Source organism: Gymnodraco acuticeps, unplaced genomic scaffold (genome assembly GCF_902827175.1).
Source record: "Gymnodraco acuticeps unplaced genomic scaffold, fGymAcu1.1, whole genome shotgun sequence".
Lineage (NCBI taxonomy): Eukaryota > Metazoa > Chordata > Actinopteri > Perciformes > Bathydraconidae > Gymnodraco > Gymnodraco acuticeps.
This window is the reverse complement of record NW_022992170.1, coordinates 34502-60435: the sequence shown is the minus strand read 5'-3', so window position 1 is coordinate 60435 and position 25934 is coordinate 34502. Positions and strand designations below refer to the sequence as shown.

Below are 25934 nucleotides of genomic sequence, written 5' to 3'. Positions count from 1 at the left end.
TAACCATTCGTTAAGCATTGTGTGTCCCCTCAAGTAAGTAATGCATTCAAAAACAGTAGTTACCCATTACCTAATGCCTACTTAACCATTCGTTAAGCATTGTGTGTCCCTCAAGTAAAGTAATGCATCAAAAAACAGTAGTTACCCATTACCTAATGCCTACTTAACCATTCGTAAGCATTGTGTGTCCCCTCCAAGTAAAGTAATGCATCAAAGACAGTAGTTACCCATACCTAATGCCTACTTAACCATTCGTTAAGCATTAGTTGTGTCCCCTAAGTAAAGTAATGCATCAAACACAGTAGTTACCCATTACCTAATGCCTACTTAACCATTCGTTGAGCAGTGTGTGTCCCCTCAAGTAAAGTAATGCATCAAAAACAGTAGTTACCCATTACCTAATGATTACTTTACCATTCGTTAAGCAGTAAACAAATAAACAAACCCTGTGCACTCAAGTTTACATTTTTATTTAAACAACAATCCAAAGGACACTAATAATGAAAACAAGGTTGCATCAGAACTTGCAAAAGTGGCGTATGTCATGCAGCAATCTGCCTAAGGGACCATCTTTGTGTTCATTTGCCAGCCAATGTGTCCACTCGATGAAAGCAAGATGACTCTTCAGAGTCTTCACTGTGCGGTTTCCTCGCAGTCTCCAGACCTGTGACTTGTACGTTGACCAAGCCCGCTCAATGTTTTGGGTGTGGGCTCCTGTGTCTGGGTTCACAAATGACCGGCTGTGGTTCACAGAGAAATGGACAAAGCCACTTTCTGCGATTGCAGTGGTGTATGCCCTCCACATGTCCGTTATCACCGTGGTCCCTTGGCGAACGTATTTTGTGACCAGAGGAATTAAGTGGCGCCGTGATCTTTGTTTCACCAGCCTCAGGATAGGTCTTCTCCTTTTTCCTCTGATGCCCAGCATTCCAAAGACCCATTTTCTCCTCCTCCACGTAGGACCGAATCTTCCCCTACCATACTGTAATAAAGCAGTGAAAAAGGACAACACAGTTATATAAAAATAAACATCAGGAATTTCAATTGATAAACAAAGTGAAATGTGTTTATTTGCTTTATTTTACAATTTAAAAATATTCACTCCCTTTCTCAAAAAAGAAGAGAATTTTTTTTAAATGTAGTGGTACAAACAGAAAAGGCTGTTTAATTTTATTAAGTTAAAGTTTGCTTATTTTGCTGCAAGAAACATGAAAATGTAAGATAGATATTGTAATTAGATGATATATAAATAAGATTATGCACTTTTAAAATGTTAGTAATAAAAAGTAAGAATAAGGATTTATTTCCTTAAAGGTGGGGTAGGTAAGTTTGAGAAACCGGCTCGAGATCGCTAGAATTTGAAAATACACAACCGGAGAAAATCTGCCACTTCCTTACAGAGCCCCTCCTCCAACACACACGAACGCGCACATGACCAATGAGGGCACGAGATAAGTTTGTGCCCCGATGGAAGGCTGACAGGCAGGTAGGCCATCCAGGGCTAAACGGATTGGTTGTACTTTTTACAGTATTACGGCTTCTACAGAGGACATTTTTTTTAAAATTTATTGTCAAAGCACTTAAGATATTCATTGCTATCGGGATGTTAAGAGCATTCCATGGAATATAACAAAAAGTGTATCTCGAGCCGGTTTCTGAAACTTACCTACCCCATCTTTAATGATCTGATTGGATGAGATAATTCTTAGCTTCTAAATTCTTTTTTTCTGTTATTTGACTGTGTATACACTGTGGAGCTGGCTCTCTCTAATGTATACTTTGTCTCGCCAGTCACAAGGGTGTGAATGACACAATTATAAAATTACATTACTTTGCTCATTCATTTGTTAATCTCTGACCTTAAAATATATGTTGTTATTTCACCTTGAAAAACAAAGGTTTTAGTTTTAGTGAGGCCAAAGGCTAAGGCTCTGTAGTTTATACACACCTTCCTTTTGTGGTAGAAGTTGCTTTCGTCCAGCATGACACATTTGTTTGGTCCTCCAAGTCTCTGCTTTCCCCTCCTTTCTCTCCTCTTGATTGCACTCTTGCAGACCTTCCTCAACTTCAGGCACATTTTTGACAGCGTGCGACTGCTTCCTGCCACGCCATCCTGCAGCAAGTCAATTTGCCTTAGCTGCAGTCCCTGGGAAAATCTGTTAAAGATCAATATAGAATTACTAAATATGAACAAAAGCATATGAAGAAGAACGCATTCAGCACCAGTGGCTAATGTATAATTATAATTCACATTAGACATTTGTTATTACTCAAGATGAAACAGAATATTTTAATGTTGCTAATTCATTTTATCTATCAAGTTTCCCTGTATCAGAGCATCTACACATGTATTTTTAAGCTATTAGAATAATCACACATTGTAACGTTCTGAACCCATTTTTTGGTTGAGGAACATTTTGAATGCAGGAATTTTACTGTAACAGAGTATTCGTACACTCTGGTACTTCTACTTTTACTCTAATACAAGATCTGAGTACTTATAGTCAAGTGCAATATCTGAGTACTTCTGTTTTACTCAAGTACAATATCTGAGTATTTCTACTTTTACTCAAGTACAAGATCTATTCTGTTTATAGCCTATGAGAAAAACTATTAGAAAACGAAAGCTAAAGCTAATGTTAGCAGATAGTGACAATGTATGCTAGTTAGCTAGCTCAACGATTCTTTAAATAATATTGCGACAGAAACATTTTTCTGTTCACATCACGCTCTGCCGCTCCAACAGGGAGCTCTGCTCTGAACACCCGAACGGCAAGGCGATACGGGTCCGTTCTTATTGTGCATCCATGGGTAAAGGTAAAACCTTTATATATACAGTCTATGGTTAAGGGTAAAACGCATGTAGTACAGAACACGTAACATGAAGGTGCTGGGCGGCGCGGTCCCGTGGGTTGGATGCGCGTTCATAATGCCGAGGGAAATAACTCTCGAATGTTCTCCTCAGAGTCCGGCGCACTTCCTGGGGGCTTGGTGTGAAAGCGGCGCCATTGTGCCCCGCCACACCTCCAAGCAGCCTGCGTTGTGAATTGCCAAATAACTAGCGCTTGGTCCGCTAGCTCAATGCTAACATATAATGGATAACGTCATTGACGCGCTAACTGAAATTAGCATTTAGATATCGATAATGTTAAACAGTCAACATGCTTAAAATAAACGTAATACTTACAGGCTTTCATTTGCTGTGCTTTGAGGAAATGACTGATATTATTGATGAATTAATATTACCTGTAAATGTATTTCATCCAGCTGAACAAGGACAATTTGCTCCTCTGAAACAGGGACAAAGACCTCACTGATTTCTTCGTCGTTTTCCCTCGGTGTTTTTTTACGTCGGCACTTCCTACAAAAGACAAATCGTAAATTCCTAGTCCTTTTTTCCTGATAAAGAACTTGTCTTTGTAACATTACATATCAGTAAACAGAGGAAGTCATCATTAAAACCCGTGCTAAAAATGTACGACTTAGCCTACCACTGCAGTCCGTCGACGTTTGAGTGTTTCTCCAGTTTCATCCTCTTTTTGCAGAGTTTGCATTTCATTTTTCCTTGAAGCAATTCCTTTTTCATTAGCCATTCAATTAATTTTTTCTTTTTTTTAAAAGTCTGTCTTCTTTCAATAAGACTGAGTACTTTGGTGTGCAGTGTCATCATGATAACCTATAACCTGACTGCGGCGTTACTACTGCGTTAGTGCGGCCCCGGCCCGTCCACAAAACCTAACACCCAGCGTAGTTCAAGATGTGCTGCCGCTGGGCCAGACCGGAAGTGGAACTCCGCTGAGCGCACTAGCGCCCTAGCACCCTGATCCTCATTTCTTGTTCACACGATTCAAACCAATAGTTTTGATGTTTTGAATCAGGTATTTCATCTTCCTTGTTCAATTGACAAAGCACAGCTTCTTTATATTCACTGATATACAATTAAAATATTAAAACCGTAATAAAGTGTTAATACGCTGCAAATCGGGATCCGGCTGGAGCACTATGCAAGACACGCCCCTTCATAGCATTCAAGTGCTACGATTGGCCATGAGCCTGTCACGTGCATCTCGGCTAGTGATACAACTCAACCTCTCCATCTTATATGTACACTACAGTCTATGCTCTAGTCTACACGCTTAGAACTGAAAATGGACTCGAGGAGAAGCAAGCGAAAGAGGATGGGGCCCCCTAAGCGTTTAGTGTCAGAATGTAAGTATGAATTGAAATTTATTTTTGTCATTTCAGAAATCAGTAACACTGCATCGCGAAATCATCTCAATTGACATATGTTATTACACTTTTTGTTCTGTGCTATCTGATTTGAGGTTGCTAGCTAAACCACGAGGACCCACGTGTTACATAATAATAATAATAATAATAATAATAATACATTACATTTATAAAGCCCCTTGCTGGAGCTCAAAGCGCTTACATGACATTTAAATGTTTTGTAAAGTTCCTTATACACAGGGGTGCACATCACTTTTTTGCCCTGGTTCTCAAAGGAGCACCTGGAGATGTTGCTTGGTGCTCATCCTTAAAATGAAATAAACCGTAACTTTTGAGGGGGTCTTGACTTTATTTACCAGACACAAGGCACTGAACACACATGCAGAGGTGAACACAGAACACACATGCAGAGGTGAACACAAGACAACATTAGCACGACCAGTAATCCTACAAGCTGTCATCACTACCCTCCTGACTGTTCTCCTCACGGTCTTCCTCTCTGTCAGACATGGTAGCTGATGATGTAGGCCTACTTCTTTCTCTCTGGTTGAGTCTGCGATTAGCTGCTTGCATCCACAAGTCAACAGCTGGTTTTGGGTTGAAAGTCTCTGTTGTCATCTTAGACAAGTGGATGTAATCAAATAAGTATGTGAACATAACCAATAACCTACCATAGCCAATAATAAATGAATGTAACTTATTTTATTTGTGTTGTTCATTCATATCTTATTTTACCTTAACATTTATTTATTTATGCATTTTTTTATCTCTCCAGTTTTAAAGGATATTTTTGGTTACTGTCTTATACATTGGAATGATTTGAAACCTGTTTATCCCAATAATTATAAAGGAGTGCCTTGGAAATATGTGTTTACATAAATTGTGACCAAACCGTTTGAACTTAGACTAAGAGTCCTTACCTCACTGAGCTGTAGTATCTGCCTCTCAGTCTGACTGGAGAGGACTCTCCCTCCACATTATTGTAGAAACATCTTCTTCTTATATCCGTTAGAGCAGCTAGCACGGCACCATATTCTAATAACAACAGCGCTGGTACCGGTGCACCCTCCCTCTCTCCCTCGCATTTTGGCTGTGAGCTGCGGGCGCCAGATAAGCCAACATCCCCCATTTTCATCACTTACAGCGCCCATTGTACAGGGCAAATGAAACGTGTGAAAAGGGTGTTACATTTACTTAATTATGAATATTGTTACATCAAGGCCGAAAATTAGGATGAGCCCCAACGGTCAAAATGTTTTAATCAACGGGAAAAAAAATGAGGAGGAGCCACAAGATATGCGGAGGAGAGACATCGAGACAGAGTCTAGGGCGACGAGAGAGAACCTGAGACTAGAGACAGAGAGAGAAGTAGAGAGAGAGAGAGAGAGAGAGACAGAGAGAGCGATAAGAGATAGAGAGAGGATCTCTTCCTATAGGCTCGCTATCTAGTCTCTCTACTCTCTCTCTCTCTCTCTCTCTCTCTCTCTCTCTCTATCTCTCTCTCTCTCTCTCTCTTCTCTACTCTCTCTACCTCTCTCTCTCTCTCTCTCTCTCTCTCTCTCTCTCTCTCTCTATGCGCTTTGTTTCAAATGACCCGGTGCTCTTTTTTTGGCGGAGGTGCGTCCTTAAGTGACACACCCTGAAAAGTCTGGTGGGTCATGTGCCGGGCTAAGACATGTGACAGAACTAGGTACATTTCAGAGGCTTGTTTTTGGTTGCTAAAGGTACAAATCAAGCCATTTAAGAATTAAAATGCTTACATAACATGTACTTTGTTACATTGAACCTGTTAACATTTCTTGATCAAATTGATATGAAACAAATTAGATAAATATCGCTGTGACACTGATGTCACATCGGGACATTAACCTTAAACTTTCACAGTAAATCTGGAGTAACACATATGTCACAATTAGAAATATGAGTATGATCTGCTCAGTTAATTTAGGTGATCCAATTATATTTAGTTAATATATTCTTTATTCTTCAATTCAAAGAATGTTAAATCAAAAAATCCTCCTCATTAATTAAGTTATAAATAAGAGTTACTTTACCATTAAAGTTCAATGTCACATTGTCAGAAATGTGGTCTATTTAGTCTAAATTATGTTCCCCTTAATTTCCCCAAAAGTAGAAATGGGTCTGGGTTGTTATGGGTTAAATTAGTTAAATCGTCAAATAAACTGAAATATCTCAATTACGAAGGTTTAACGTTTTATCTTAACTCTTAAATAAGTAAATGACATTAGGGCGCTAGAAACGAGAGTATTTTGATTTTAACACAGCATTGGGCGATATGTAATGAAAATATAATTAAAAACAGTACATTCATACATTCATTCAAGAGTTGCTTTTCAGATATCCAATTTTGAAATAGTTCCAATGAAGTTATAATATAGCTGAAAAAAAACAAACATACTTCCATATAGTAATGCTCTCTACATCAACAACTCTTTCTGTGCTCCATAATCTTACAGCGGATAAATATTTGGCTGGTCAGTCTGAGGAAGAGCCATGCAGCTCCCACACTGTGGCAAAGGAAATGGGTAAGTGTTTGCTTTCAAATGTTAAGCATACTTTAAGGATCCACTCAGTCTCAGATGGTGTACTAATAAGTAGTTGCTTAGCAGATAGCAGTAAAAAAACCAATATGTAAACGTATAGTGGATTAAAGATGTCACATGCACAAAGTGAAGCCCCTTGTTATCTCCTGTGTTGAGGAGATTCTTCCACTGTGCTTTGCCATACCTTTGTTGGTGGTAGAGGTCAGGGTGGGCAGATAGTGGTTTGGACGACATCCATGTTTTTTTGGTCTAATTTGGCATTTTGGACCTTTACACAATTTCAAATATTCCCTATCGCTATATGTACCATTTTGTCAACACTATTTCTAATTTATGAACTTTCTGTCTCCCCTCTTAAAGCTGTAGTGCACTGCAGTGATGGGTCTGACTCGGATGCATTCACAGGACAGCAGTCTACTATTAAAGCATCAACTAAAGGTTAGGTTGTGTTGTGACATTGCATTACATTTACATTTTATCTACGGTTACTGTTTTTTGATTGCGTTATCTTTATATATATATATATATATATATATAATATCGCACAATACACTAGAACAAGAAAATATTACATAACGAAAATGTAAACGCTTGTGCAAATGTACTAGAGCCCATTTTACTTCTGTGTGGTTGAGTGCATATTAAAAGTTGAAGTTCTTTTTTGCAATTACTTGTGAAGCCCCTGTCAGAATCAATGATCTTACAGTTGCCTTGAAGTGAATATAGTAATGTTTTGTAATGTATTATCATAGGTTTTGCAGTGTTTAAATGCAGTTGCAAGTCCCAATATAGAATTCAACAGTCTCTATTAAATGTGATCAATGACATGTCTGCAACTTCACGACAATACAGGCGGTCCTAGATCTATAATTTTGACATTTTATTGTACATTTTTTGAAAACGCTAAACAAAGGCTTGGAGCCTATACATACTATTTGTGTAATAACTACAGAAAAGATAATGTTGTTTTTTTTGCCGTTTTTGTCATTACAGATGTTTCTGCAGCTCCCACAGCCATAGCAGCTCTGAAGCGCAGAAACAGAGATAATAATGCCTTGAAAATAGGGCTAGATGCTTCAAAGGACAAATTATTAACTGTTGAAAGCGAAAGGGACTATCTGAGGATACAGCTGGCTGAGGGTAAGCAAATCAATAATGATTAAATAATTACTTATTGGCATCTGATAGCTTTTGAGAAAAAAAACAAAAAAAACAGGCACATACACCAAGCCCTACAACATTTCTTATCACAGTCCATGAGGCCATACATGCTTGCAGATGACTAGTTGCATCAGCAATTCAGTCATTTCACTGCCAACATATCATGACAAGCATATAGGACGGACAGCACCAAATGGTGGGGTGGAACTTGACAGATCAGGCTCCAGCTCACTTCTCTCACTTATCAACCGACAGTAGAGGGTTGGATTGAGAGGGAAAGAACAGTCACTTGTTAAAATATGTTGAGTCCGTTTGTTCGGGGGAAACTTGGAACAGGCATATCACATGCCCCGTTTGAACTAGAGTCATGAAAATTATCTTACATATTCCATAAATCCTAAAGAACAAATTGTTTCACTTACCTAACATTTCAGGTCACGATATTTTTCACTATTTCAAATGTAGTGAAAAACACTATATGAATTTTCACCGATCTGCGTGAAACTCTGAACACACAATATAAGGTTTAAAGATTATTGTAAATGTTCTGACCCTTAGTGGTAACAATAGTTATCTTCTAATCCTCTTGTTTGTTTCAGCTTTGGCCCTTCTAAAAATGGCATCAGTTAAGGCACCAGTTACTTCTGAAGGTGACCAAATAGGGGCAGGCAACTCCTCTTCATCCTCCACCTCCTCCAATTCCTCCAGTTCCTCCTCCTCATCGTCAGACAGAGGGAAGAAGAGGAAGAGTAAGAAGAAGAAGAACAAGAAAAACAAATACGGCAAGAAAAAAAGAGGAAAAAAAGCGAAGAAGACAAAAGGAAAGACTGCAAAGAGAGGTACGTTGGCCACCTACACAGTGTCTGACTTGGGAAGTAAGGAGGTAGGACTACAGTGAATTATATGTGACAGACTGACCATTGATCAATGTAGAAGGAACAGCTAGTGAACAGGGCTAACCTGCATTAGCAGGTGCTGTCAGACTGTTTGTGTTCATACTGAAAACACTAAACTGAAACGGATTTGCTCATGCACTTAAAGTACATTAAACTTAATTAGTGAGGGAGTGTCGCTACATGCCTTAGCGTGTTATCATCAAGGGGATCATTAAGGGAACGAATGCAGTCTGGTGTTGAAGTACAGTCGTACAATGTATTTTACAGCTCAATAAATACTTTTAGTATGCATTAAGTCTTTAATTTCAACAAATGTTCAAGTTACAATTGGGCGATGTGTACCCAACTGGACATAGACGATGTCCTCTGCGGCGGTGCTTGATCAGCTCCGGGACCACGGCTCAAACTAAACTCTGCGCTTCATTTACCAATGCTTTTTTGTTTATTTCTGCTGTAATACGTGTTACAATAATGGAGTCAGCTGTTTAACTATTATACATCAACCTGAGCTTATCCTCCCACTTTATGGCTGTTTAAAGTAATGTGAGTACCGCAGTTAACTGTTCCGAAACGGAAACTCTACCCGTTCTTGTGGGGCAGGGAGGGGAGGGCGCCTTATTAACTCATGATGTGATGATGGTCAGGTATCCAACGGCGATGGCTGTCATACATGGCTGATGCACGATGTCATTGTCCATCAGCCCAACCATAACTAGAGTAAAGTTTAGCCAGCCCTGCATCATCTTCTGGTTGTTTTTGTGTTTTTAAGTGGTTGGATTCAATAAAAGAGCTGAGCGCCCAAAAAATATGGTGGACACAAGAAAGACATGTTGCTGGATTCTTAAGATAACCACTTCTCTTGGTTGGTTATGAAGAAGGAGCATATCAATATATAAATATACACAAATATTTGTTTTGAAATTCAGTTCTGTTGTTAACCTGGTTCTTGAAAAAATATGTCCATAGCTACCGCAAGAATTGCTGCAGAGCATTCTTTTGGAGGTAGTTCTTGACGCTGGAGACATGGCATATTTGACGCTTTCTCTGGTTTGTTGGAAAGTAAGAAATACCGTCAGCCAGGACGCTTTCCGGAAAAAGGCACACTTTTTGTGGATATTGAGTAAGAAATATTGTATTTTACAAATTCAATTTCAATAAGCTTGCTAAATTAAACCTTAGGCTTATTGTTTTATACTTTCTTATTACAGGTGTGGACACAAATTGGTTTCACCATTCCGAGTCCTATCGCGAGGAAATGTCCATGTTTTGCATTTCGTCTTGTCAGTTTTGCAGAATGCAATTCAAAGATTGTTCAGGTTGGCATACAATGACATAGATAAATAAGTTCTGTATTTCTGCTTCAGATGCTTTCAGTGCTTACATAGATTGTTAGATAGATTATATTTCCTCAAAAATGTATCAGTGCACGTCACTCACAGTTAGCTTTAGACAATTAAGTGCTGTCACCATTTGTTTTTTTCAAAGTAACTTAAATTACAGATGGCTGCCACCTGTAATTGATTAGATCTAGAGTGAGTGAAAGTCCAGATTTTACTGAAGAAAAAGGAAATAATTTTGTATTCTCAAATTTAGCTGAAAAATAATAATTGCAGCTTCTTGCACTTTCAACTTAAAAATATCAGGATGTCCCACTACATCATGTAAGCAGGAATATATGTGTACTTTTGACTCACATTAATATATTAAAGCAGCTTCCAAACAGACAATTATCTAGTGCTCCATGAGAGTATCAGTAGTAGTCTCACACAGTTAAAGACAAACTCTAAATTAATATATTTATAATTGTAATGTAATTGTGTGGTGGTTGCCGTCATTTCATGCAACAGTTGCACTCCATAGCCAGCTGCTGTTGTCACAGTATGCCGTTTATCCATAGCTAAATATTTTGCCGTGTTGACACTTTTTTGGTCTGTCTGCTAAGTGTGGCTGAGCTGAAGTCCCAGTTATTGTCACAGTATGCCACTGATCAAGTTAGCAACCACCTTTTTTAAATGAGATGTAAAAGTTATATAATTAAACATTTTGTTATTCACTGACATTTAATCATTATAGAACAATATTTAAAAAGTATCTCTATTTTAAACTAAAACTTTAAGGGTGCGTTCACACCTGCCTTGTATAGTCCGGTTGAATCGAACCCTGGTGCGTTTGGCCGCTTGGTGCGGTTCATTTGGGTCGGTGTGAACGCAGTCCGAGACCTCTTAAGTGAACTAAACAACCGGACTCTGGTCCGCTAAAATAGGTGGTCTCGGAAAGCTTTCTTGCGAACTCTGGAGCGGTTCATTGCTGGTGTGAACGCAATCCGCACCAAAACATAGCGTAGTATTTGCACGTCATTTCTTGTTGTGGAGGAGAGGATTGCAAATGGTGGGAAAATGAGCGGCAGGGCACAAACGTGGAGCTATGAGGAACAGAGATGCCTTCTGGATATCTGGGCAGAGGAGAACATTTCTCAACTGCTGGAGAAGGTTCTTAAAAACGCGGAGGTGTTCAAAATCTTTAGCGACAGACTGAAGCAACTAGGATTTAACCGGAGTGTTGAACAGTGTCGTATAAAGGTGAAGAAACTACGACAACAATACATAAAAGTGCGCGACGCGCTGCAGAAGAGCGGCAGCTCCCCAAGTATCAAAGAGACATTTATTTGGTATGAGGATCTCGACAGTATCTTAAACACAAGACCCATAGTGAGCCCCGTAGATGTGGTCGAGTCCTATGCGGAGGAAGAGGTGGATAAGTCGCCTGATGAGGGGAGCCTGAGCTCCACTGCCGATGCCGGGGCTGCTAAGGCGGATACTAGCCGCAGTTACGCCGCGGATGCCGAGGACTCTGATAACAATGGTACGTTCACTGTAAACTTATTTATGCTGCCGGTGTACATGCCTTGTTATCTGTCCTTTTGACTTGGGGGATGAGCTATAAAACCACTGCAACCACTATAAACCACTATAAAAAAAACACATATTAATAAGCAAGCAACCTATAAAGCTGCTTATGAAATAATTACTAGAAAAGTGTGTGAAGTGTAATTATGAAATCCTATGAACATTACCTAGGCCTTGTAGAGTATTATCATCTGATATTTAAGAAGTGTGTTACATTTGAAATGGCAGAAAGTCTTGTTGCAAATTCCAGATAGATATTAAGAGAGGTCCCTTGGGTTTCTCTGGTGGTTATCAATAGTAGCAGTTAAGTGAATACTGTTCAAACAATACCTGTGTTTGTGTTTTATATTGATTTCTCTGTTTTATCCTTTCATAAATGTAAGGACTAAAAATGGCTATAAACATTCTGGGCTGGTTGGAGTAAACAGGGTTTTATTGCTCTGTGGGGGAGGTGTAGGTATGCAGGCCTTGAGACCTTTTGTTGGAAAGTGAGCCTGTTTGGTTTTCTGCTGGCCAGCGTTGCGTCTCCCAATGAGATGACCTGAAAAGATGACCAGCTGACCTAACCCCTAACCCCTCCTTCTTATTCTGGTATATCTCCTGGAGATCCCTGACGTTCGGTCTCTCTTCACATGCTGCCAGGACCGGAAGGATCTCCGCAGCACGCGAACCAGGGCAGGAGTGGGCCGGCATACTCCTTAAACATTACAATATAATTGTAATATATTATGTTGTATTGTAATGATTGTATTGCATTGTCATATTACCATTAAAGTAGATTATTGTTTAACGGTTACTTGGTAGCTCTGGATTCCTTCCTGTATTATAACCAGCTTGATAGGGACACGCGGAGATTTGAAAAGCGGACCAGATATCCTTTAAATCTCTAACAAGTGGTGACCCTCGACGTGCCAGATATAACGAAGCTGAGGAAGAATCCAGACGACCAGAATGGGTCGGGAATAAACGCTTTCAAACATCTCAGACAATCGGCAGGGCCCTGCACGAACTCTACAAATAAGGTACGCAGGCGCCTGTTATGAAATTCGACTGTCTGTAATTGGATACGCTAAAACTTTAGGATTGTCTGTAGGCGTTTCACAGTGTTTTTAAAGTTTAAATGGAATATACAATGCATATTTTACTATGTTAGGAAAGTTATATACAAAACATAAACGTTGATCGCCAGGTAGACGGAAAGTCCTGCGTAATGTAAATAGAGCAGTTTGGCGCAGATCTGCAGGTAGTTTATTCCTGAGTGGCGTGGAGACGGTGCAGTTTGTTTGGTTGCGAGGTTTGATTCCTGCACGACAAAACCTGGAAACACGATATTTTAGATCGGGTCGCCGTTTAAAACTGGGGTTAAATAACAGACCAAGGCTGAAAGCTAAAAGCCAGAGGTCAGTTATATGTTAAATCGAGGGAGAGTGTTTCCCTTTGTCTGTAAACTTAATTTGAAAAGCTAACGTGGGATAAAGGGCTCTTCACGATCTGTGTTTCATCATTCGAGGTCCACTAGCCTGTTGAAATAAACATCACATTATAAAAGCTGGACAAACTGTACGGGGAATAAATCGGTGTGATTTATACCTAAAATACCATCCAATTGTCATTCCATCCAAATACAACTGTTGTGAAAAAAAATAAATAATAAAACATAGGCCTACTCTTACAGTGAGCCTCTGAATTAGCCCTGAGCGAAAAATGCTAACCTATTACAGCACCGAAAATCACTCCTCGCTCCCTTATTACTTATCCTAGCTGCACATCCAACACATTGTTTATGATCGCAAGGAGACACAGAATCTAACGGTGCCCACCTGAACAGCCCAACACTGAAAGATACAAACTTGCGACGTTATCAACAAAAACGTACATCAAAACAAATGGCGCTAGGCTAACAATGACTTACCTTCCTCGTTGTCTGGTCTAAACTGGTCTTCAATGGCATTAAAACGATAAAAACGATGATGTAGTTAATCCATAGATTAATATCCAATGGGGCTGTGTCCCCTTTGAAATGTTCTGATAATCTATAAGCAATACAACTGCAATTCCGTTATCTGCTGTCCGCTCTGTGCTCTGTGCGCTCTGGGTCCTGCTGCATTTCCTGCTTCGTTACGTTGTAAACAATAAATGAAGTCGGCTGCGTAATGTACTTAAGCTGGCTGGCATTCTTTATAATTTACGCAGGACCATATCTCTGGAACCCATTGGTCGATTCGTGTGATTTACACCTTTTTCTTAACCATCAGAACCAATAGAATCGATGGGCCCTTGCATTTGTCTATTCTAGCCTGGCGGGGATAATTAATATTGGTTATTAGTATTACCTGGTGTACTAGGGACGGTCTGTTCCTTCTGTTGTTCTTGGTGGCGTGGTCATTTCAGCATTCTCATGCGCTTCCTGACGTTCCTCAAGCGCTCCTCCAGGAAACCTGTAGCAGGTTTGTGATTTCGGCCAGGTGTGTACCAAGCTCCCTGTAAAAGAGAAAATTAGATTCAGATTAAATTGGCCTGGCGTAAACCATGAAGATGGTTACATGGGATTTTAAGGAGCAATCCAAAAATGTGCGTGTGACTGTGCACTAGGAAAAACGTTTGAGCACATTTCTTTTAGGTGTGTGTGTATGGAGTGTTCTCCTTTATGTGTTGATTGATTAACTTACATAGCCACTGCCTGTACCATCCAAAAGGCAAGGGAATTCCTACACCAATGCCACGGCAAGGGCTTTCTTTGTGTCTGTGGATGGCCTGTTAAATAGAGTGTAGAAGTTTGTCAAAGAACGATGAGATGAGACAGTAATCATTGTTACAAATATATGACGATTCAAATCCATGAATTAAACACTGAATTGTGATGCGCTTTTAAAGTGCATTTGAGTTCTGCTGTTCACCGCATGCACTCCTCGGTTGTTGTTGAAGGTGTGTGATAGCCAGTGTTGGACAGCAACATCGTACATTTACTTTACTGACATTTCTTATCTCATCTGTTTGAAAGTGTATGTTCACAGAATAATTCATATGCGGCTCACTCACGTTTCACCATTGGTTTCCAGCAGGTGAGATACAAGTAGTCTTACAAGTTGCTTTCTCTGCTTGCTGATGATGGAGCGCTTTTCTTCTAAACTCTGTACTATTTCTTTCCCCTGAGTAGTGCCTTGAAGAATCTGGCGAATTGCCTATAAAACATAGAATGAATCACAATGAAAAACTGACAAAACTTTGGGAGGACATTTTTCCCTCAAAGGTTTAGGTTCGTTGGTTCAGGATTTGTAGTGCCAGTTATTACTCTGGCCAGGGGCGCAGTCCGCAGAAAGAGAAAAGAAAGATGAGAGAAAAGACAGAACTCAAGTCACACTGTCAGTCAGTCACAACAGGAGGGAGTAGAAACTAAACACACACAACCCACGAACACAAAAACAGCAAGTGAACCTAGGAGTATGTTTTAGTACAAAACATCTCATCAAATAACTTGACAATTGTGTAAATACATGTTAAATTAACAAATCGTTGAATAAATTAAAATTCAGTATCATTAGGATTGCATTTTCACTTGGATTTCTTTAGTCAATACTTACAAATGATGGTTGCAGGTTCAAAGTCTCAGTCAGGAGATTACTTGATGTGGATTCCTCCATTGAAGTGTCTACAGAACTTGGAGAACCTACTGCAAAACTTGGTGCGTTAGTGGCAATGGCAGTCTGTAGAGAATCGGTTAAGGGATGATTCCAAAGACTTCTTAAACCATATAGATGATAGAACGGTCAACTTCAGAATTCTGTCAACTGTATTTACAGAGACGGGATCAGGCAATGCCATCACAAATGTCCTAAATCAATCCTACCCATATGTGAGCAGCTAATCATCAGCACAGCTGGACCGATAAGTATGAAACTTTGCACGCACACTCCCAGTAGGCTAAGGAAAAACCTCTGCCCCACACTTTTCAAATCGCCTCATGGTGGCAACAGCCCACTTCCATGTTTTGGCCTATAACTCTTGAACCCTTGGTCGTACAGGCTCATGACTCAACTCCCCATATAAGTCATGACCATTTGTGCTGGACTATATTTTCCACCAGTGTGCATTTTCTCCAAAACACACTTTTTGCTGCTACTTCTACAGATTTTGAACAAAACTCATACAAATGGTACACATCTCTGCAGCCATGTGATCAAGATGTATCATTCAGATTTATCATATTCCATTCCAGTTGACTCTAATTTACTTTTAAGTTCCTACCGTGGAAGAACTTGTTAGTGATCCCACGTGATCAGTCTGGCAATGCCAGGCTAAGCCAATCTGGCCTAGCGGAGATCATTTCTAATTTCTCTCTACACCAAATATCTTTGCAGCCAATAGCCAATCTACAAGCTCTCAATGCTTTGTGTTGCTTTTTTTGGCAAATATCCCCCCCCCCCCCAGAATTTGGATGCAGTGGTTAAAATACTCTGTATCTAAGTGAAACGTATGAGTAATTGTCATCATCTCTGTAGGACTTCACTGCATGGAGACCGTGATAGTCCTGGAGGTAACTCTGATCAACAGCAAACACATTAGTGGTTGCCTCAACACCATAGGCAAACAAATGCCTATCAAATCCTACTGTATCCCACTTTTGGACAACAAGCTTGACTGAGTGATCCAAGACTAGAATATTTTTCACTAGGCCAAACTGGGGGTCTCCATCAGCAGCGTAAGACAGAAATACTGTCACGCCAGGTCTGTATTGTGTACCATTAACCTTTACCCAAGTTGGCAAAAAGGTTTCAGTAAAGGGTGGGATATCTTCAAGACCACTTTGTACCTCACCAAAACCATCCATTACAGCCAGCAGGGTGCTGTGACCTGGACCAATTTCAGTTTCCGGTTTGAATACATCACCAGCGAGGAGGGAGTAGCACAGAGTCATCTGATGCCTAAATGCCATTGTCTTGCAAATATTTCTGAAGTTGCAGGTGATGTGGCAGATGCGTTTAAAAAAGGCATGTTTCGCTTCAAAACGCATTGCCCAGAACTGAATCAGTGGTCCCAACTTCAGTATTGCATCTGGATAGTGCACCATTAAGTGATGCTTTGGAATAAGGTGCTTGTGGGGGTACAGCTCAAGGAACAGAGAGTGGTGCTCTTCAATGATGGCGGCTAAATAAACGGTAACTTCTGGTGTCAGAGATGGAGAGAAAACAATTTCCATGCATTCCAGAAGGAGGAGCAAGAGCTCCCAGTGTTTATTCTCTTCCGGTATGAGGTCCCCAATCATACACGGAACATGCCTGAGAAGACACCATGTTTGGGATGCAGAATGACGCATTGCCCTTTCTGGAATTCTAAGTTCCTGCTTCCCAATCACAGTTGGCTTGTTCTTGACATCAGAAAAGCCATAATCAAAACTGGTGATTCTGAAGTTGAGCGTGTCAAGGGTAAGGTGTTTGTCCTCAATCAAGGAGGCGAGAACCAACTTCAGTTCAAATGGACCTACCCCTTCCAACAAGTCATGCATAATATCCAAAACCTTGTTGTGTGTCACATTAAAGTTGGATAAATTATTCAGAATACTGTCTCTCTTGACACCAGTATCTGACAGGCTATTATGACTAACATCTGCAGTATAATTTGCCTCATTTCTGATCAGGGATGCATCCTCTTTTGTCTGTGTCTTTGTTGTGGTCTTGTGTGCCTTGCAGAGGCGACAAAAATAATTACTGGAGAATCACTCAGTAAATCCAAGAATGGCATTCAAGCCGAGATTGTCCCCACACAACTGGGCAACTGAAAATCTCATTTCACCCTTAAAGTGAGGTGTGTCGAGAGAGATCCCATTGACCTCAAGATCCTTCAGTTCCTCTATGACTGGGCGCATAACACTATCAATCCCATAGGTTTTGGCATCATCCACTTTGTAAACTGCCACCAGAAAGTGTGATGAGAGTTTTGATAAAAACACTGGGGGCAAACTCTTGATGACCAAGTAAATGAACCCCAACTTGTGCACTGCAACTTTTGATCCCAGTGGGTTGACTGTTTCACAGTCATCGTTGTACAACAGAAGTGGAACAGACACTTCCCTGGAGAAGAGAGGATGCTGCTTACAGTATTCCCCATCATAGAAGTCTGAAAGGACTCCATCTTCTCTTTGCTGCCAGGCAAAGATGGCATCCAAAATGCCAGGGATCTCAAGCACTTTAAGCAAGAGAGGTTTCAGGGGGACACGATAAAACGTATCTTGCAGTAAAACCTGTCTAACTGTCCCAGTAGCAGAGGCCCTTCTCTGCACAAAGGACTCTCCAGTGAACGCCTCCTCTACAGGGTCAATGAAGTTGCCTGACTTGACAAAATACTGCATCTGTTTGAATTCTGATTCAAACCCTTCGAATGGATTAGCTGCTGCCTCAAAATCATGGGCCAGTTCCTTTACCCCGGGTTCATCACTATGACCACATTTCTCAAACAGATACATTGTCTTCCTCTGGAGTGAACTGACAATGTCCGAAACCAAACTAGATGTTTGTTGCACAACAAAACGTACTGTACTGTAGGTCTGTGCCGATTTAGCCTTAAGGGTTGCCAAAAACAGAGCTATTCGCTCGGTTATGGTTTCTGGTTCCAAGTCATCCCAGTAACCATCATGTTCATTTCGGACCTCTACAAGATCAGAATTGTCTACATTCATGGGAACTGAAATGGATGCTCTTGAGGCCCCCCTGGAATGCTGTTCAGTGCCATGATAATGGTCTGGGACATAATGCTGCACAAGGTGTCTTCTGAAAGACCGCACATACCCAAAAGAACGCCTGCAACCATGTTCGTGGCACTGCCAGAATGTTGAAGCACTATTCATGCCATGCACTGCCCTCAAATGAACAAACAGACCCTTAGCTTCACCGGGTATCACTTGTCTGCAGCGGAAGCATGTATATGCCATCATTAACTACTGTAGCTGACACTTCTTAAAGGGCAAGGAAAGGTGTGAAACAAATAAGTGGATGGAGCAGAGAAGAAAACTTATCTGCCACTTCAGATAAAAACAAACCCTTTACTCACAAGTTCCTTGTGACATTTCTGGAATTTGACACGGTGTCCAATTTTCGGTATTAGCGAGGCAATGGCAATGGCATCCAGCAGGCGGAAACTTTCCTCATCAACTTCCTGGTCTGAAATTCAAAAATGAAAATCATAAAGATTGTAAATGTGGTTACAATTGTGGGACCAGATGTAGGCCAGATTGATGCTTTTAACTTCAATATTTAAAAAAAAAATCTTCCCGGGGGACCATGCCCCCGGACCCCCCTAGAGGAGGTGAGGTCCCCCCCCCACTTAAATCATGTTCACATGGATAGGATACTAAATACATTTGGATTGGTTGCTTTTTCTTTGCACAGCTGAAAGAAAGGCCAAATGAATGGGCTGTGATTTTAGTTTTTTTAAGCAGAGGTTGAGTTCAATCATTTGTACGGCCCTCGGAGGATGTTGTAAAAATTGAAAGGAAAAAGGTTCCCCACCCCTGCTGTAAATAATAATAAAAGCCCTTGATTTATAACTTAACATCTCTGTCTCCTATTGATCTGAGTATATTATAAAGAATAGCAGTTAATTGAAGCATTATAGCGCAGGCCTTTGTCAGATGGTATATTACGCTGTTTTTTTCCTGCTTCGAATAGTTCTCTCTTTTTTCACCATACCTGTGTTTGCATCACTGTAACCAATGAGCACCTGCATGTGTATGAGAATGGCCCTGACTCCATTTCAGCCCAGATTTACAAACTCCTGGCAGGACAAGCTCCAGCTCAATTCTAGCACTGAATTTAAAAAAAGTGAGTGAGGGACTGCAATATAAGAGGGAAAGAAAAAGAAACTTTAAAACTGTTCTATTGTTATGATGTAAAGACTGATATTGTTCTATAATCGGCTGAAACTGTTAAGTCATGATGTGAAACGGTTAACAAAGAAAAAGAGAAACTTAAGCTGCTGCTACACTTTATTTTATTTATCTAAAATTAAGCACTTTAAGATGCACATATTTTCAAAAGCTATTTTATTTATTAGAGGAAACTGAGTTATTTAGTTTGTTAAAGTTTCACCTATTCTGTTTACAGTTCTGTCATCACATTATTTAATACCATTTGTTAAAACACTGTTGTTTCTTTTGATGTGAAATATTATTTATTTAATTTAAATTAAAAGCAATGTTAATTTTGTTCAAAATGTGTTTAGTTAATTTAATAATATATGTATTTTTGAATCAAGTATTCATCTTTATTGTCTTGTTAGTTTTCACATGCCTAAAACAAGCTCAAGCTACATCTAAAAGTTGATGGCTAAATAAGAGCGTTTGAAAAATTGTGCAAAGCATACAGTAATAGTCCGAATAGTCGATTAATCGTTTCATTAATCGATAGATTAATCGATTATCAAATTAGTTGTTTGTTGCAGCGCTACCTTGCTCTTTTTAATATATAACAAAATATTTAATAGTAACATCTCAACATTGTCTCAATAAAAATTAACTTACCTTTAAATGTGTCAATCAAGTTCTCAAGCTGCCATGCAGTCAACGTCTCTGTGACAAACGTGTCCATGGTGAAACCCTCTACTAGAATCAAATGAGATTAAGTACATTAGAATTTCACAAAACTGTGCAATGTTTTAACATTTATTGTAAGGTACCAAGCTACTAATGTACAGTTACTACAGGGGGTCTGCCAAATCTCTCCATGAAGACATTTTAATCATTCACGAATTATTATTATTTGCCCCTGACACGACCTAGCTAGCCTGCTGGTTGGTGTGCTATGCTAAGCTAAGCTAACCTATGGTAACACGTCGATGGCAGGGAACTAAAATGTTACATTATGTGGTTCGGTGACTCCGGTCACTCACTCCTAAAAATAACTTCAAAAGTTGCTAACTTTAATGATTAATGTAATTAATAAATAACTCTAGTAACCTAAACTTACCTACATCAATGAGCTTCTTTGTCGTCTGTCTGTCCGTGTGTGTGAAAGCCCGCGCCCGAGCTGCATGCTGGGAAAGAGAGTTGTGACGTAAAAGCCATCTGATTTATACTGCCTTATTGTACATCTAATACTTTTGCACACAAATCCAAAGCTATAGTTCAGACCCATTTATAGCTACTAGTAGAACACACGTCTTTGTAAAATAATAATTCATAGCATCACAACGTAAATTCAAGGCTCTTTCACTCATTGACAGAAATGTAAAACATTTGTAGCCGACGTTAACTGCTAATGTTATACTTTGCACAGTCTGTTAAATGCCTAAAGATCCCTATTGAACTGTTATCACAACTCATTAAAAAAATATAGGTTACAGAATTGTATAGTTATATAAATATAGGTAAAATATAGGTTACATACCTTGTGTTTTGAAAAAGATGATTCCAGAATGATTCAGAAGTGGGAAAATGAATAAAGCAACCTCTGGGTTAAAAATAACCCAGGCGGGTGTTCAACTGCAATTGAAGCCCTAATAACCCCTTTGACCCAGCATGAACAACCCACCAGTGTGTTTACAGTACCCAAATAACCCATAATTATGACCCAGCCAAATCAACCCAACAATGTGTTTATAGAAATAACCCAGCATTTTTAAGAGTATAACATCTCTGTCTCCTATCCGTATATTATAAAGAATAGCCAGTTAGTTAATTGACGCATTATAGCGCAGGCCTTTGTCAGATGGTATATTACGCTGTTTTTTCTGTTTCTAATAGTTCTCTCTTATTTCACCATACGGGTGTTTGCATCCCTGAATATAAGTAGGCCTATAATGTTAAACAGAACATGCTGTGATGTCGCTCTGTTCAGAGCGACACCAGTGTTGCCAAACAACTGGTCTCTGCACGCTTACATTAACCTGCAGTGTCAGATTTTAATAAAAGAACAGGGAGAGCAGATTCTCCAAACTGTTCCATTTAAAGGCTGCTGAGACATGAGGATGCCAGGCTAAAACTTGGCAATATTGATGCGTTATAAATTAGAAACGGGGCAATGTCGATAGAGCGTTAAATCCACATTGTGGATCGTCTTATCAGTTATCATTATTAAACATGATTGGATAAAAGTAGAGCTGATTGCCCAAACCTAACTTCTGTATATAAAGGTACACACCCCAAACACAATAACTAACATGTATACATACATTACTTTGAGCAAAGCTACACGACTAGTAATACCTTTACACTACACCAATTCATTACACAATTTTGTATGTAAGGATTACACTACCACTATATAACACTAGTACAACAATATTATCAATAAATAAACCCATATCCAAACTGATTTCTGCACTACAGACATCATTAGGATAGGCAACAACAAAGTACTGTTATTAAATAGTTACATATTTGTCTTTTTTTCTGTTTCAGTCCTGACCCCAGAAGACGCCATAAGCCGCTACAAGCGTGTTCTTGAGGCGGTAAACAAGGGGAATAATAAAACGGCGGCTTACAGAGCGGTAGGAGTGGACCGCAAAACCATTGCCGACACTGCAGGAATTGCAGAACTGCATGCCGTGAACCCGGGAATCTACCAAGATATCCGGGGAACACTGAAGAAGGGGGAAACCCTTCTCCGTTTCACTGAGATGTGTAAAGCTGCCATAAAGGACCAACATTTAGAGGGGAAGGTCCAGGACTTGAAGACCAATGGAGGACTATTATCCATTAATCCAAAGGGGAAGTGAGGAAGGAATGGATGTTTTTTTGGTTTGCAATTGTTTTTAGTTTTCTTTTACAAAAAGTATTTTTTATTTCCATTTTTTGTTGTTGTTGTTATGTTCATCGTTGTTTGAATAAAAATGTAAAACTTCAGTGGCTGTAGATCCGTCATTGTCATCAACAGTGTTTGTTTGTTTGTTAAACTGCTTAACTAATGGTGAGGTAATCATTAGGTAATGGGTAACTACTGTTTTTGATGCATTACTTTACTTGAGGGGACACACAATGCTTAACGAATGGTTAAGTAGGCATTAGGTAATGGGTAACTACTGTTTTTGATGCATTACTTTACTTGAGGGGACACACAATGCTTAACGAATGGTTAAGTAGGCATTAGGTAATGGGTAACTACTGTTTTTCATGCATTACTTTACTTGAGGGGACACACACTGCTTAACGAATGGTAAGGTAAGCATTACTTAATGGGTAACTACTGTTTTAGTAACGGTAAGGTAATCATTAGGTAATGGGTAACTACTGTTTTTGTTTGCGTTCCATGAGTTTACCATACCCAAACGGCCTAAGTAATGGTAAGGTAAATTGGATCCACCTCCACCAGTTGATCCAGGGTGGGACCCAAGCCAGCCGAAGATGGCAGGTTTAAATGTGCCCTGCTGCAGCGGACCATTGCTTCAATCAAAGTCTCCCAGGAACTCCTCATAAAGTAACCATTAACGAATGATTCATTAATACAGTACCCCAGTCTGTTTACCAGTAACTAAGCATTAGTTCACTCAGGAACTCCTCATTAAGTAACCATTAACGAATGATTCATTAATACAGTACCCCAGTCTGTTTACCAGTAACTAACTAACTAACCATCCATCGCAGTCACTGAGGAACTACTCATTAAGTAACCATTAACGAATGATTCGTTAATACAGTACCCCCCCGTCTGTTTACCAGTAACTAACCATAAGTTCACTGAGGAACTACTCATTAACTAACCATTAACGAATGATTCGTTAATACAGTACCCCCAGTCTGTTTACCAGTAACTAACCATCAGTTCCTCAATCGCAGTCACTGAGGAACTACTCATTAACTAACCATTAACTATCTAGTAGTTCCTCAGTAACTAAGCAGTAACTAAGCACATTTTGTGTACCTTATTGTAAAGTGTTACCTTTTTAATTATACGATGCCAGATTAAATTAGAGAACTACTTCTCCAACCTTGTACCTTTCTCCAGAGTGCCGTGGTGTATTGTTTATTAATGTGGTTCAGCTGCATTACTGCCTGCTGCAGTGCTGCTCGTCTACCGGAGTTTATTCTCCCGTTAACTCGCGGCAGCGGCCGCTGTAAAGTTCTCATTCATAACACTCCGTTCGATGTCTCACTATGGGATGCGCCTCATCGCGGAGCAAACAGAAGCATCAATCTCATTACGCCAATCCTGATTGGCTGGTGATCTTGACGTCAGCGTCAGGGAATTCACCCCCTATAAGTAGCTTGCGCCATGACGCATGCGTCATTCACCTCTTCTCGCTTCAGAGCACATCTCTATAGTAGCCGGACAAGCTTAACGGTCCACAGACTGAACCCAAATATAACCATTTCGGTCGACGGGCGCTCGCCGGCTACTCCTTATGCTTTGCAGGAAGACGGTAATACTAACGCCAGTTAGTATTGAAATCGACCTCACCGTTCTCTTTCCCCGGAAAGTAAGGTAGGTCTGATTTTTTCAAGCTAACAACACACCTGTTGCTAGCTCGCTCCCTCAATATCGACACCACGGTAGCGAGGAAGCTTTTTCTTTTCTCTCCCCCACGGAGGAGGAAAGGATTAATGGAGCATACTGTCACACCAGTCAGTATTCTCCGGGAATAAAAGACCCACACCGTCCTTTTCTCCGGATTAAGGACAGGGTGGTAACACCTTTTTTCTCCCAACTTACCTGTCCTCTCCACGCCACGAGGCGAACAAGATGGACGCCTCTCTCCCTCACACCAGAGGAGTCAGGGACTCGGTGGCTCGACTCGGTGGCTCGACTCTGCGGCTGCGGGTTGAAGATCTCGGGCACAGACACACACCAGGTCTGCTCGTCCTGCCTCGGGCTGGAACACGCCCGAGGCGCTATCGACAACCCCGGCTCGTGCGGACATTGTGTCCGCTTCACCGTGAAGAGCCTCCGCCGTAGGCTAGCAGGCCAAGATAGCCTGTCGGAGCAGGACCCCCCCATGTCCACTGACCTGCCGGCCGGCAGTCAAGACGCGGGGGCGTCCGCCGCAGAGAGTGAACCCCTCTCCGTGTCGGTCTGGGGCTCATTATCTGCGATGGCTGCAGAACCGGAATCCCGCGCCCTGGCAGGCTGGGACCCGGTGACGGCAAGACACGCGGGAACGGGACCCCACGCTTTACCGAGCTGGGGCTCCCGGTTAGACCTCACCATGGTCTCACCCGCGGAGGATGTCCTCGAGCTGGACTACGATGAGGACGAAGAGGACGCCTCGGTGTTCCTCCTGTCCGAGTCGCATGAACATGAAGAGGACATCTTTATGTCATCGGCTCAGGCTGCTCTCCCGGGCGATAGCACACCAGCCTCGCCCTGTCTGAGCATGGACCTGCAGGCCGTGTGTAAACGCGCCGCGGCCAGACTCGACATCCCGTGGCCTGAAATGGCCAAGGAGACCTCCAGGTCCCGCTACGAAGGGAAACATTTTCCCCAAGCAGCGCGGACGAAGAGGCAACTCCTTCCGGTCTTCCCGGAGATGTTGGATGAGGTGTCGGTCTTGTGGAGAGACCGGCCCTTCAGTAACAAGGTCCCAATCCAGGGTGCCTCCTCCCTAGACTGTAACGGAATGGAGAAGCTCGGCCTGCTCCCCATACCGCCCATGGAACCGCTGGGTAGCGGCCCACCTCCTACCGAGGATGGGCCCGTCACCAAGCAGGAACCCCACGCTGCCAGCAAAGTCGGACCGATTTCAGTCGACAATGACTGAACGGTCCTACAAAGCCGCAGCGTTGTCCGCCAGGGCCCTGAATGTGTCCTCGCTGCTAACCGCTTACCAAGCGGAGCTCTACGAGGACCTGTCGGGTAACCCGGGGGCAGCCACTCTGGACGAGATGGCAGCGGTCACGGACATTTGTCTCCGTGTCCAACGCTGCGCCGTCCAGGCCAAGGGTAAGGCAATGGGGATCATGGTGGTGCAGGAAAGAGCGAGATGGCTCAACCTCACCAACCTCCCAGACCGGGAAAAGGAGGATGTGCTGGATATGCCCATCGTTCCCGAGGGAATTTTCGGCTCCGCTCTCGCCTTCATGCAAAGGAGGTGTGAGTCGAAAAAGAAGGAGGACGAGGCACTCCACCTCTGCCTCCCTCGAAGGGTCCAGCCGCTGCCTTCGCAGCAGCAGTCCTTCGTAGCAGCAGTTCTTCGCCCAAGCTGCCTCGAACCCTGCTCGGTTTAAAACACCGAAGACGCAGAGGTCGCAGCCC

The 25934-nt window shown here is 41.3% G+C and overlaps 2 protein-coding genes and 1 long non-coding RNA gene across 4 annotated transcripts; 1 reads left to right on the top strand and 2 right to left on the bottom strand.

The window, feature by feature from the left end:
* Positions 1–449: 449 nt before the first annotated feature.
* On the bottom strand, positions 450–3760 carry LOC117538727. Its single transcript, XM_034204633.1, has 4 exons — positions 3492–3760; positions 3247–3361; positions 1949–2156; positions 450–982 (listed from the first exon to the last, which is right to left on the bottom strand). The coding sequence occupies exons 2-4, from the start codon at positions 3261–3263 to the stop codon at positions 518–520; spliced, it is 690 nt and encodes a 229-aa protein (XP_034060524.1). The 5' UTR covers positions 3264–3361; positions 3492–3760; the 3' UTR covers positions 450–517.
* Positions 3761–4004: 244 nt separating this feature from the next.
* Positions 4005–22537, top strand: LOC117538726 (coiled-coil domain-containing protein 106-like). The gene is made up of 6 exons (XM_034204632.1): positions 4005–4209; positions 6708–6776; positions 7155–7232; positions 7788–7934; positions 8555–8794; positions 22148–22537. Exons 1-6 carry the CDS (start codon positions 4149–4151, stop codon positions 22462–22464), a joined length of 912 nt encoding a protein of 303 aa, XP_034060523.1. The 5' UTR covers positions 4005–4148; the 3' UTR covers positions 22465–22537.
* On the bottom strand, positions 14467–21312 carry LOC117538728. 2 transcript variants are annotated; one of them, XR_004567901.1, is made up of 3 exons: positions 20715–21312; positions 20270–20350; positions 14467–14511 (listed from the first exon to the last, which is right to left on the bottom strand). It is a non-coding gene; the product is annotated as an uncharacterized LOC117538728 (long non-coding RNA). The 2 variants fall into 2 exon arrangements; XR_004567902.1 differs by having other exon boundaries at positions 20719–21312.
* Positions 22538–25934: the final 3397 nt, after the last annotated feature.

What these genes read in the sequence shown, in the direction of transcription:
- LOC117538727 (XM_034204633.1), bottom strand. An exon ending in ACTTCTACCACAAAAGGAAG is followed by an intron (nt 983 to 1,948) that starts GTGTGTATAAAC and finishes GCTTTATTACAG; the next exon opens with TATGGTAGGGGAAGATTCGG.
- LOC117538726 (XM_034204632.1), top strand. Translation starts at nt 4,149, where the DNA reads ATGGACTCGAGGAGAAGCAAGCGAAAGAGGATGGGGCCCCCTAAGCGT. An exon ending in TAAGCGTTTAGTGTCAGAAT is followed by an intron (nt 4,210 to 6,707) that starts GTAAGTATGAAT and finishes ATAATCTTACAG; the next exon opens with CGGATAAATATTTGGCTGGT. An exon ending in AGGAAAGACTGCAAAGAGAG is followed by an intron (nt 8,795 to 22,147) that starts GTACGTTGGCCA and finishes TTTCTGTTTCAG; the next exon opens with TCCTGACCCCAGAAGACGCC.